The sequence below is a fragment of the Microtus ochrogaster genome, linkage group LG5, assembly GCF_000317375.1.
Source record: "Microtus ochrogaster isolate Prairie Vole_2 linkage group LG5, MicOch1.0, whole genome shotgun sequence".
Lineage (NCBI taxonomy): Eukaryota > Metazoa > Chordata > Mammalia > Rodentia > Cricetidae > Microtus > Microtus ochrogaster.
This window is the reverse complement of record NC_022031.1, coordinates 14,076,715-14,090,498: the sequence shown is the minus strand read 5'-3', so window position 1 is coordinate 14,090,498 and position 13,784 is coordinate 14,076,715. Positions and strand designations below refer to the sequence as shown.

The window sequence follows — 13,784 nt, the reverse complement described above, 5'->3', positions numbered from 1 at the left end:
TTGATGTGCTTGTTAAACATGACTACTGTATCCACACACACACACGTACACACACACATATTCCACATATTCCACAGTATTCTATAGTAACCACCGGCTGTGATGCTGGCCACTCTACTGGCTCAAGAGCAGCCACCATGGCATCTTGGAGTTGGCATGGCAAAGCACCATGCCCAGTGAGTTGTAGAACTTCAGACAAGGATGGTATCAATTCACAATGTCTCCTACATTACTCATAACCTGGTGAGCAGAGATTTGAAAAATATCGGGCACAGAGTCACACACACTCTGGATGTACAGGGTGTCAGTGCCCTGGGTACAGGAACTACACAGAGGGGTAGGTTTTATCACTACTACTCAACTTGTGGGACCTCATCCTAATAAACCCAATGCAAGTGAAAAATCTATTAATGGCAAAAATGCATTTTAATCCACTTGAGAATACTTACACTGGCCTACAGGTGGGCAAGACCACCTAACACAAGAGCTGTTTTATAATAAAGCATTGAGAAGCTCATGCGACTTTACCAAGTACTGTCCCGAAAGGAAGAAGTACAATGGTTGGATGGGTAATCTTTGAACCGCTGGAAGGTTGAGAACTTCCAAGTCAAGGATTTCCCACTGGAAGCGGTGACACAGCCATTTGTAGAACTGACTAGTGAAGTCAGGGTGAGTGCTGGCTAAATAATCTTACCGCTGTGTAACTATCAGTCAGCCAAACCTAATGAGGTTATCTATTACTTAAACTGGTTAAAATAGGAAGACTGTTGGATTTTTTTTTTTATGGTCTACTTAGGTTATACATGGCCTCTTCAGACTTTGGTTGCAGGTTGGATAAACACATTAATAATCTTCTCACTAGATTGTTGAGCTGGACAAACTGGTTTATCCTCTCCCCAAATAGTATCCGTGTTTATGTGTCATTTAGTTCTGGTGCAACTTTTCATAAAGTAACTCATTCTTGACAAGCGGATCTGGGTTGCCTTTGTAAATAGTTGTGTGCCCTGGAGCTGGGCAGCTGTGTGCAGCTGGCCTCTGTAAATGGCTGACTCCTGGTCGAAAAGGTTGTATGCCAACGTGGCTCTCCTGTGACACCTGCTTAAGCCACCATCTCCTAGAATTTTCTCCAGGGTTACTTCTTAAACCCAGGCTCTCAATGTGCACACAGGTGGGGTTTTTCTTCTGAAAAGACACGTTCATTGTTGTCCATTCGTAGGCAATCAGAGCTCCTTCTCAGAGAACATGCCCGGCAACACCCAGGAGATGAGTGTTACAGGGCTCTTGCTAATCACGTCTTTGCAACCAGGACCCTCCCAGTTCCTGGACGAGCTGGGTCCCCGAGTTATGAACCTAAGGACTTTATAAGATTGTTTAGGTTTAGCAGAATGTGGTTAGTATCTTCATCCTTGAATATTCCGACCAGACTATTCCCAACTCTATTCTAATCTCAGGCAAGAGCTAACTTTAGGTAGAGAAAGTAAATCCCAGGATGGCTAGTTCAAGGCCCCTTGGAGCCTGGGAGCTAACAGCAGCCCTCACAGTCACAGATCTGCTTCCCATCAGGCCTCACAGCTCACATTGCCCAGCCGAGAGCGCCAGTCTCAGCAGGACTGGAAGACAGCAAGGGCACTTCCTACAGGGCATGGGGAAGCGTAATTTACAGGGTGCGTAATTTACAACTAGACAACTAGACTGTGTCTATCTATGAGGTTTGTAAAGCTCTAATCACACACTAAGGTCCCCCCCGCCCCCCGCTTTTCCCCCTGAAATGCAGTCTGAACACAAGTGTTGCAAGTAATGCAAAGAGGTTCTAGTCAAATGAGGAGGGAGCAACGCTTACTGTTCCCCTACTGCCGCACTCTGTGTCCCGGGAAGTGTATTTGCTAATGAAGGACAGAAACTTTAATGAGAATACATGCTCAAAATAGCATAAACAGAACCGCGAGAGGCAGGAAGCAGCTTTTGAAAGTAAAAATTTTTTATTTTGATTGATTTCTCAACATTTCTGTTGAATATAATGCCAGTTTCATTGAATGGCGGACATTTGGTTCCACAGACACTTGGTAATGCTACGGAGAGCTACTCCTTTCCCAGGAAGCTAGGCTGACAGCTGGAAAGAGAAGCACACCTTTCTAGCAGCATGGCCGCTTAAGCCACGGCCCGGGACCCGCAGCTTTTAGATTCAAAATGGCACGGACATGTTTCAGCTGGTGACAGAAGTGAGACACGGGGAATAAGACGTGGACACCAAACGAAGCAGGGCAGATACTGTAAGGACAGCGGACAAACCAAATGTAAGGGCTGTAAGGATAACTATAGAAAAGGGAACCAATATTTTACTCAAATGCTTTTTAGAGCCTTTCTGTAGATACAAATATATATATATATATTTATCCAAAAATATGTTTTATACAGATAAATGTTTCTCAATTAAAGATGGGTTCAAAGCTATAGTATAACATAAAGCATGTCTTCTGTTAAGACTAACCACCTGAATTTTTAATTTCTTTAAAGTTAGTGCATTAGTTTTCCAAATATAATTACCTGACACATTTTTACAGATATAAATCAAGCAGGTATTACGTTTTGAAAGGGTTTGCAGGTTAAATGGTATTTCATTAAGATGCTATGCATATCAAACTTACAACAAGGCCCATTAAACATACCAAAGTGGGCTATGTAAGTTGGCTATTCCTCTTCACAGTAAACATTTTCTGATTGCCAGTTGATAAATGCTGAAAATGCACAAAACCTTCACTCCCTAAGTACCCTCACGTTAATAAGACATCTGCTCCAATATATGGCAATAAACCTTGCAGTAACTATGGGAAGTAACACCTACAACCACTACCTAGAAAATAAAGCACACAATTATTTTGGTGATTTTACAAATCTTTTTTCCAGGTGTAAAGGCTACAAAAAACTCCTAAAAATTAGAGAACACTGAAAACATTAAAAGTTTGACATTGGACTTTATAGTATTTCCATTTTACCCTGAAAGACAACTTAAAAAATATGACCCTCATAGAACAGGTCACCTTGCTAATATTATAAAAAATTGGTGAGAGCAAGAAAACTTTTCACTGGTTATGTGGGGTTTTTTGTACATGGTCTCTCCCCAAACCATTAGAAAATGTTAAAAGACAAAAAGCAAATGAAATATGTGGTGGTCCCTAAACTATTCTGAAGGCAGGTAGCTGAGTCTAAGCGACAATATTTTCTCACTCATGGGAGTCCTCCTCCCTCAAATGCCCTTTCAAATGCGGGAACAGTACAACAGCAAAAATCAAAGAGCAGAAACTGTATTTTCAAGAACAGAAAAATCTCTAGTGCTGACAGACAGAGCAGAAAGCAGATTCTTTGGGGGCCACTGATCAGTCAGTCTCCGATCCACTATGAAGACTTCTCTTTCCTATTGCGGGGCGAGTCCGCTCCATTCGATGTGACCGCTCCGTTCACACCGTTCTCTGAAATGAGACAAGCACAGGTGTCATTTCGTCATACACAAATGTGAGCAGTATCGTTCTGCACGAGGCATCTGCGGGTAAGAAGCTGACCACACAAGGAACCAAGGCAGCAAATCAAGAGAAAGTAGTTACTGCTAAAGAGAGAGGCAGGCCTGCGGTAAAGTCACAAGGTCTGCAACTGTACCCTGCGGCAGCCCCGAGAGGACACAGCTGTCCCCTACGCCGGCACACACACCTCTCAGATACGTCTTTAAAACAGATGAGAGCTATCAGCGATGGCCACTATGACAGTTAAAGGTGGGCTGCAGCCTCTTCTGTGAAACTCTGATGGGGAGGCCAGGTCCAGCAGCACTTGGGAGGCAGAGGCAAGTGGATTTCTGTGGATCACAGCTCCATAAGTGCAGAATAGATGTCTTTTTTGGGGTGTAAAAGGTACATTCACTGAACTTGAGGACTTTGTGATCAAAATCAGAACAGTTTAGGGCAGGGACACCCTTCGGGGACGTCACTACTTATGGAGGGATTCAGGCAGCACCGGAAAAGGCGAACAGAAAATGACAAACCATCTAATGAATAAACAATAGACCCACAAATAAGTCAGGGTCCAAAAGAGAACTCAAATCATAATTCTAAAATGTCTGCAAGTGAATAGTGCTCAAGGCTTGAGCAGCCTACTGACCACAGAGAGGAGGGGACCCCTACCAGGAGCCATCTCAAGAAGGGGACCCCACCAGAGAAACAATCCACCATACCTAAGCTTGGAAGCAAGCGCAGGAATCGATGGCACAGAAAAAAACACAAAAATAAATAAAGAAAAAGTGTAAAAAAACAAACAACAAAGACTGAAAAAGATTTTCTTTTCTTTTTTTTTGTTTTTAACAGTGCTAGAAGCTGTGTATTCTGGGTAGTTGATCTAGCTAGCCCTGGACTACGGTCTAAATGCTGGTCCTAACCATGAGGAAAACAGGCATAATTCCTTAGAAATCACAAGTTGCAAAAAGGGAGAAATTAATAATTTCATTATCTTGAGTGTAAATCTACAAAGATAGAATCACCATGAAGTCCCTCAGTGACTTACAGAACAAAAATGTTGAGATTAAACAAAGGAAAAATCTGTATAATACAGTTTATAAGGCTAGCAGCAAGGATATTGAAAAAAGTGCTAATTATAGGCCAATCTTTTGTATGAACACAGATGGGAATATCCTACCAAATAATTAGGTACCAACACAGCAAAGCTGCATTGTCTATCACCCGTCCCTACTGTGGGTGTACGCCAGGAATGAAAGAGAATTTCACACCAAGAGGAGGAGGATTGGGCAGCCCTCAGCGGGCCATTGTGCTTGTTGCACAAGCTTCAGAACCCAAGTTCAAAGTTCCAGAAGCCACAGGAAAGCTGTTGTGGCCACTTATGCTGGGACCTCCAGCACTCCAGAAGGCGGAGATAGGGGGATTGATTGTTGGGCTTGCTGGCTGCCCACCATTCTCACTCCGGGTCAGTAAGAGTCCTTGTCTAAAGGGAGAAAGGCAGAGAGCAAGACACCCAGCATCCTCGTCGGACTCTATGTATGCACCATGCCCACACCTGTCCTCAGGCCAGGATTTAGCAAGAAAATGCAATGTAAAGCATCTGGATTGGTTAGGAAGGTGCATAAACTATTTTTATTTGTAGATGATCCAAAAGAACCCACACAGACAAACATTTCAACAGCCAGTCCAGTAGACTCAGGATCCAGGCCAATATGCAGACACCAACTGCACTTCTCTACACACAACGAACAATCTAAAAATGGAGTTAAGGAGAGGATTCTATTTTATAGTAGCATCCAAAAGAGTACAATATTTAGGAAGAAATTTAATCAAGTACTAGACATTTAGACCGATAACCATAAAATTTAATTGGGAGAAATTAAAGAGCAGAATAAATGAAAAGACGTCCATGTTAATGCTCCCCAGGGCAATTTACAGATTAAAGGAAATCTGAGTCAAAACTCCAGGTGCTTTTTGCAGACACTGAAAGGCAGTGTCTGAAATTCACAGAAATGCTAGATACCTAAAATGACCAAACCGTATAAAAGAAAGCTGGAGAACCCCCATCCCCTGACTGCAAAACTTCCAAAACCACAGAAAGCAATGCAGTGAGCTACCCACATGCCACAGCAATGCAGTGAGCTTCTCAGACACCACAACAATGCAGTGCACTGTCCACATGGCACAGCAAGGCACAAGCATGTCTCCTTGCATAGTGACAGGTACCTAAATACATCCGGGGAAATCCATATATCAGATCTGACTAATTTTTCAAAATTCATCAGAGAGAGGTTAGTTTTTCCAGCAAACAGTCCAAGAACAACTAACTGTGTACAATCCTGAGACTCAGCTCACTGAAGTGATCCACTTTGAAATAATAGTCTGGGAGCTCTGATGGCCCAGCAGGTCTACATCTACACACACTTGAGACAGGGACAGGTGTGCAGTCAAACATGTGTATGTGTGCTTACACCACCTGATTGTTAAGGGTACAAACAACCAGATAAAGTGTGGCACAGCCATACAAGACCGAGCAGTGAGTACGCCATAACATTGATGAACCTCACAAACATGACAGGGCCTTTGTAATGGCATGGCAGGTGAAGGTGCCTGCGGCCTGAGCCACAAGCGGAATTCCACCCCCAGGATACTGACGGCAGAAGGACAGAACTGCGAGAGCTGTCCTCTGACCTCCACAGGCACTAATGGCACATGTGCACTCACCTCTCCCCACAAAAATAAAAAAAATTAAAATATTATACTAATGTTGGCAAGGTGACTTAGCAATTTGAAATGCTTGAAGCGCAAGTCTGACCCCTGGAGCCCATGTAAGGTGAAGGAGGAAGGAGATCCACCTCTGCGGTCAAGGCTTGCATCACGCCTTTAAAAGGCGAAACTCCACCTACTCTTTTCTTTTTCCCCTTTCTGTCCACATCTCTGTCCATCTTCTGCCACTCCTGCCCTCAGAGGCCAGTCTCTCCCCGTCTCTCATCTCTCAATAAACTCTCCACTTAAGCTCTCTCTGTTGGTGTTGTCTCCTGCCTGCTGTGAGGCCTCTGGGCTCCTTCCCGCCAAGGTCAGGGCTAGCCAGACCGGCACACAAGCCTGTATGCACACCTACATTAACACACAGAACATTTAAAATACGCCACCTGCAGTCAGTCACAGGTGAGCATACACTGCATTGCTTCATGCACGGACGCTGTTTGAAAAGACCGATCCACTGAGGCACAAGCCTGAATGGTGGCTGCCAAGGGCTGGGGAAGGGGAAGCCCAGGGAGCCACACACAGGCACAGGGGTTTTCTCTGGGATGACTGCCTGTCTGCTTCTGCCTTCCAAGTGCTGTGATTAAAGGCATAAACACACCATGCCTGGCTCTTTCTGGGAAGATTTCACAAAATGTTTTGGAATTAGGTATAGTTCATATCACTTAGTAAATACTGCTGTCCCCCTCAACCTCTCTCACCCTGAGCCAGGGTTTCTCTGGTAGCCTTGGCTATCCTGGACTAGCTCTGCAGACCAGGCTAGCCTTGAACTCACAGATCTGCCTCTGCCTCCTGAATGTTGGGAATAAAGGCACGCGCCACCACACCCAGCTAGCAAATATAATGTAAAAATGTTTTTATTCCTTAAAACGGCTCAGAGGTGAGGACACCCACAGCTAAGCACGATGACCCGAGTGTGACTTCCGCATGGTGGAGCTGGCCAGTACCTCCAGGTAGTCACATGATCTCCACAGGCATGCCACGACACAAATGTGTCTGCACACACACTCTAAATACATAAATGCTGAATTTTGTTTAAAAAATGGTGATATGTATTATTTCAAAGGCCAACTGTATGATGTGGATGTCACACCCCAATAAAGACTGTTGACAGGCATTATGGAGGGGCCAGTGAGATGGCTCTGCGGGTTAAAGCACCGGCCGCCCATCCTGATGACCTGACTTTGATCCCTGGAACTCACGTAGTAGAAGAGAAGCTACTGTGACCTCCACGTGTGCTCTGGCACAAATGCACACATACAAAGTAAGTGTAAAAAGAACAAAGCATCACTGTAATTCAGAAGAACCTCAATAATGTAGGCATGTATGATATTCATGGGCTGAAATATAAACTCTCCTTACATCGACCTACAGAGCTGATGTGATTTCAGTCCAACATCTAAGCTGTTTGAGGGGAGAGGGCTGAATGAGCTACACAGGTTCAAGAACTGCTGGACAGAGCTGGAGAAGAAAACCCAGCAGACCCAGGACTTAGCAGGACGGCTAATACCGATGTGTTTTCACAGCTGTAATCTCCTACGCTTCTGTCCCAAGCACCGCACACACCTAAGTCACCATCTACAGTGTCAGTGTGTTTCAGTCACAGCCAACAGGCAAAAGCAGGGAGGTGCAGGCTTCCCAACATTAAAGCATTAGAAGTTTTATGTATATAAAAAGTTTGAAGGGGCCGCAGGTTTCAAACCATGAACGAGATGCTGACAACATACAGTGCCACGCCCTTAGCTAGCCCCTGAAACCGCTCAGATTCCTGCTGTGCTGGGACTCGGCTTGCCGGACTGACGGCCCTCACGCAACCAGAGCAGCGAGGAATAGGAGAGGGTCACTTCGCACCCATTTCTCTTAAACAGCTAGATTTTTGTCACTGGCTAGGCTGCGGTCCTTGAGGTGTACTCAGTAAACATGCTTTTCCTTCGTTAAGGGTTGCCTTTGTAAGATCCTACAGCTACGTTTCTCCATGCTTTCACTTTGGTTTCCAGGGCTCAGTCAGTACCAACCTGTTCCTTTCCTGGAAGACCTGCCTTTGGTCATGACCGGTTTCCTCTTCACAGGTGGGGCCTGGAAAGCAGAGTGCTCCCTCCACCGGCGAAGCTGGAAGTTAATGAACTTCCACATCATGAAGGCTTGTGTGATGCAGATGGAGGCCAGAACAGCAATCCTGAAAAACACGCACACAGACAAAAGATCAGTGCGTGAGGGTAACGCGTTCCGCTGTGATTGGATGGGAATGACTCATTGCTAATACCTTCATGTTGTTGAAAAGAATATGTTAAGAAATAACCATTTCATTGAGAAATTAATCTTAGAAGTTAAACAAAGGCCTTATTATTATTCAATGTTGAAAGAAACTATAACAGGCATGAAATCAAATCAAGGGTTTCCCGGCCCGCAGGTTATCGCCACAGTCACTGGATGGCAGGGAGCAAAGTGAAGCAGTGGCACATTTAGTAACAGTGGGACATTACGGTTAACCATACCTAACCGCCAGCACGTTGAAGTTTCCAGTACTAAAATCCAGTTTCTGGTTCTCTGCTCTTGCCAGGCCAAAACCAACAGTAAGGACTGAAAGAATTAAGGTCAGAAGTCTTCCCAAGACAAAAAGAACCGCCCAGACAGAAAACCTGTAAAACAAAGCAAAGTCACAGTAACAAACTCAGCGGAGTCGGTTCTGCTAGAAGGAGAGCCCTCCTGAGCAAACGCATGGCCACACAGTACTGCCGCTGTGTCAGAGGTGTGTATGTGTGTGGCCAAGCCTCTGCAGGCCACAATCAGCAAGGCTGTCTTCTTCCGTTACTCTCCAGTTTCTGCTTGAGACAAGTCTCTCCCAGAAAGAGAGCGCACCACTGGGCAAGCCTGCTTTTCCCGTGAGGCTGGGTCTGAGCTCAGGTCCCCATGGTGGTACAGCAAGCACTCCTCACTGAGCCATCTCCCTACCTCCTAAGACAGCACTTCTTACTCTGCAAAAGGATTTCTGGATTCAGATGGTGGGAAATTCTACACATTGTAGCACACTGTCAGAGGTCCTTAGTCACCATCCATTACCTTACTCAGGTTTTCCACAACTCCAGGAGACTACTGTGTAACATTTTGTTCATTGTTAAATGGTTGCTACACGCTTCAGAATGTATTTACTGAGTAACTGAAACTCTCTGGGTAAAAGCCAAGACAGAGCGCTTCATTTTACAGACGTCACACTTTCCGAGTTACACCTTTCTAATTTTTCTTTTTGATCTGATTTTATTAAAATATTTTCATATCATTATGGCCATATTATCCATTTCTTTAACAATTTTATTTGTTGTGTGTATGCTGTATGGGGTGGGTAAGGTGCATGGACTCCATGGCCCACGTGTGGAGATTAAAGGAAACTATGTAGACTTGGTTCTTTTCTCACATCTTTATGTGGGCTCTGGGGCTTGAACTCAGGGCATAGGACTGGTGGAAGATGCTGTTCCCCGGAGCCATCTCACCAGCCCCACCCTTTATTTTCTCCCATGAGTCTTCTCCATCACTCCATCTCGAAAGAAAACCATGCTATTTATTACAGGAAGATCCAACCCCAAACCTCACAAACAGTAAGTCCAATATGGTATCTCTCCAGCCAAGAAAGGCTCCAATTTAAAGAATAACATATAGAAGCATGGACATTGTAAGTGGTTCCATTTTCCATTTTCTTCCCGTGTATTTCTGAGAAAACTGTAGAATTCATGGACACCGTCGGGTGGTGGTGGCACACGCCTTTAATCCCAGCACTCGGGAGGCAGAGGCAGGCGGATCTCTGGGAGTTCGAGGCCAGCCTGGTCTACAAGAGCTAGTTCCGGGACAGGCTCCAAAGCTAAAGAGAAACCCTGTCTTGAAAAACAAAAAAAATAAAAAAAAAAAAAGAATTCATGGACACCGGCTCTGACAACCGGGTGACTGCAGAGGAAGACAGTACCTACCCTTTCTGGTACTTCTCATCGCTAAAATAAAACAGCCGGGAAATGTGGAAAAGAAACTCAACAAAATAGTGCAGCACCAGGAGAACAAGGCCCAGGTGGTTCAAGCTGTGGAGAGAAAACACGAAGGAAGGTCAGCTGCCAGCTCAGACGGGATAGCGCACTGTCCGCTAGCCCACGCACACCCACGCCAAACCCTGACTCACTTCAGAAGGTAAGCCCCAGCGATGTGGAAGAGGTACAGACCAATGTAGACGAGCTGACGAGGGATGTCTTCCTGCAAGTACAAAGGCAGCAGAGATGGAAAGCATCGTCAACACTTTGTTTTCAAAGGCACAGCCCGTTCGTCTCTGCACCTCAGAACCAACAGGCTCAATGCCGATGGCAGAGAAAACGCCCTTACTGAAATCCACCCTCACGATCAATAACCCCCCAAGCTGCTAAGATGGCACCAACAGTTTTCCAAAGGGCCGTTATCCAGGAACCTTTTTCTAAGTAAAAGCTCCCTTAGATACGTACAGACAAGTTTCTAAAGCAGTGCTTGCTCACCCAAGGAGCACCCCAGAAAAAACACACATAACTAAGAAAGCAAGTTCTGCGCTTCCCATAGGTGTGGGTTTGGCAAGACCTAAAACCAACACCAAGAATGAAGGCAGAAGCCAGGAGACGTGAGAGCAGAACCACAGGGAGCACTGGAGTGCTCCCAGCCCAGGTGAGAAGAGAGGACTAACTAGACAGCGCGTCCAGAACAGGACGGCTTTAGTGCACTGTCCCAGGTCAAACTCCCCCGACATCCTCCAGTCGCCATGGAGGAGGCCATGTGCATTGGAGCGCCCAAGCCTGGGCTGTGGGGGAAGGGAGAGAACCAAGGGGGCTGGGCAGTCTGGAGTCAGCTCCTCACAGCTGTGGGAGCCGTGGCTAGAGGAAGGAAACTGGGAGAGGCAGGAGATGTGCTGCAGGCACATCATGACACGCACCCACTACGGTTTATTATGGGAATTCCCTTTCTCCACCAGAGCCACCACCAGATTTTGCTTACAATTAACACAAAACCTTAGATCAATGAGTCATTTAATAAAGTGTTTTCAGGTCATTTGACTTTTAAAACCTTGAGAGAGAGTTCTGAGGACGATGGCACGATTCTGGGCGTGCGCCACCACATCTGGCTGTGCACATCCTCAATACTAATGTCCATGAAGTTATGGAAGAAGGAAACCGTGGAACGCTGTAAAATTTGTATAATCTCATTTTTCACGGAAAATCTAATTGGTATGCTTAAGTTATGAATTCCAAAACTATAAATAACTTTAAGTATCACTTTCACTTGTTATTCCAGGATCTTATTAGAGTTATTCTCTTGTAAATTTCTATTTTCATTTCTAATTTCACTTCTTGACACTAAAACCAAACTTTAGAAATGATCCCACATACGCCTATAAAAGGCAAGGATTCTCTACAATCCATCGTTAACTGACACTTTTAAGACGCTCTCTATTGCAGGAGTCTGCGTAGTCATTAGTGTTTGAGAAAGGCACCTATGGCTTAAAAGACTTCCACCACTGCCACCGAAAGTCCCTTATCTGGGTCCACGGGCAGACTGAACAAGCTCTCAGACGACTCAGCCTTGTGCTGAGTGACAGATTAAAAAGATGGGATCGTGGCTGCCAAGAAGGAGCAATGGGGAAAACATTTCTAGTATTTTATATAATAATCAATTACATTATCTAAAATCAAAGCTAATTTGCTTATCAGCAACAAAACATCTGACTCTTTCTCGAGTTTCAAGCTAGCAGAGCAATTACTGCTCTCTGAGATGCTGCTCAGGCTGGACCTGCCATCCTGCCTCATCCTCTCTCTTCAGTGCTGGGACGGTGGTTGCACAATACAATCCCAGGCTGAGAAATGCCATTCCCGTCTTCTCGCGGGCACAATCTTCTTATTCAAGGACACTACGCTCTCTGCCAGACACACCTCTCCAGCCCTCTCCAACCATTAACAGTGTTCCTTTCTTACTCGTCTGCCTGTGAGACTGGCTCAAAACAATCACTGTTCTAGTTCCTTCCAGTAAAGATTTCTTCCGAAAATAAACTTCATAGAGTAAATTTTAAGGAACTGTTTAACACATATGCAGCTGTTACTTTCAAATTATGCTAATTACTTGAAACAGTTACTTTCAACTGTCACGTGTAAGGGTTAAAAATAGTTTCAGTTAAGTTCTAAGTTATGCAAATTATTCCATAAAAATTAGACTGCATTTCTGGAGCAATGCCATCTGGCAGGGGCTGATAAGAAAAAAGCTTTAGAAGCTAAAATGAACAACTGCTTAGAAATGTTTCTTTTTACTTACGAGGGTCAGTGAGCAAGATGCAGATACTGATTAAATAACGAAATCTAAAGGTATTATGCCCACGGGTATGCAAATACCTAAAGGAAGCTAAAAACCGTCAAGCCATGTCCAGCAGTAAAGCATCTAGAACTAAGACGCTCTCGATATTGTCCACAATTACACAAATGTTCCCTAAATCAATGTCCAGGCCATCAGTGGTGGTACACACCTACCACCTTCCCTCACTCAGGGGAGACTGAGGCAGGAGGACTGTGAGTTACAAGCCAGACTGGGGCCACACAGAAAAACCACAGACAAAGACAGAGAGGTAAATAAACACACACACACACACACACACACACACACACACACACGCACTATCAATGTGCGTGCTTCCTATCTAAAACGGCAGCTGTTAGCCGCACGTGGATAAAGGCACCGGATAAGGCCACTATGACTGAGAAGAGGAACCAAGGTTGCACTGACCTTACAGGTGGTTAAGCAGCCACTGTTCTGCACAGCACAACTTTAGGACACCTGAGACTCACAGGGAGCTCAACTACAGGGAAGAGCTCCTGGAAAGGGTGGGCCTAATAATTCTTAGACATTCAACACCAATGCGGGTCCTCACCCTGACCTGTGTAACATGGCCAGAGGACATGACCTCTGCGTGGGAGTGTTTCCTGATCCGAGCAGACAGCGGACACACAGAACAGGTGATAAAGGGCCTACCTGCAGTATGTACTTTTTAAAGACAGTCTGTGGTTTATGGGAGGGCAGAGATAAATCGGTGAGTAAATGGTTCTCATAATTCCACTTAGGAAAACTCAAAAGTTAGGGAGTTAAAGACAAAACCTTCTAACTGCGGCAAATGTAAATATGTACATAACCGACAAGGAGTAACATGAATCAACAGGCTCAGAGGAATTAACTAAGGACAGAAATCGTCTCAGCTAGACCCTACCCATCTAGAGCCTTCCCTGACATTATTTTCAAGTAAATCCTACATACGGTTTTTTTTAAAACTATCTAGACAAAAATAAAGATACTTGCTGAATTTATCACAGGGGCCACGGAATCCTGAGAGAGCACCTCTCTGGTGACACTGACAGGACCAGAGAACAGGAGTGTAAGGCACAGAGTCCAGAGGGGGAGGAGGGAGGAGGTCCAGAGGGGGAGGAGGGAGAGAGTCCAGAGGGGGAGGAGGGAGAGGGTCCAGAGGGGGAGGAGGGAGAGGGT

At 45.1% G+C, this 13,784-nt stretch overlaps 1 protein-coding gene across 1 annotated transcript in view; it reads right to left on the bottom strand.

The window, feature by feature from the left end:
• Positions 1-1,960: 1,960 nt before the first annotated feature.
• Positions 1,961-13,784, bottom strand: part of Tram1 (translocation associated membrane protein 1) — a 29,923-nt gene continuing 18,099 nt past the window's right edge. The window contains exons 7-11 of the mRNA XM_005361879.2: positions 10,426-10,496; positions 10,223-10,327; positions 8,759-8,902; positions 8,279-8,439; positions 1,961-3,467 (exon numbers count right to left, since the gene is read on the bottom strand). Coding sequence (XP_005361936.1) covers positions 3,394-3,467; positions 8,279-8,439; positions 8,759-8,902; positions 10,223-10,327; positions 10,426-10,496 — 555 coding nt within the window. The 3' untranslated portion in view covers positions 1,961-3,393. The remainder of the gene's footprint in view (positions 3,468-8,278; positions 8,440-8,758; positions 8,903-10,222; positions 10,328-10,425; positions 10,497-13,784) is intronic.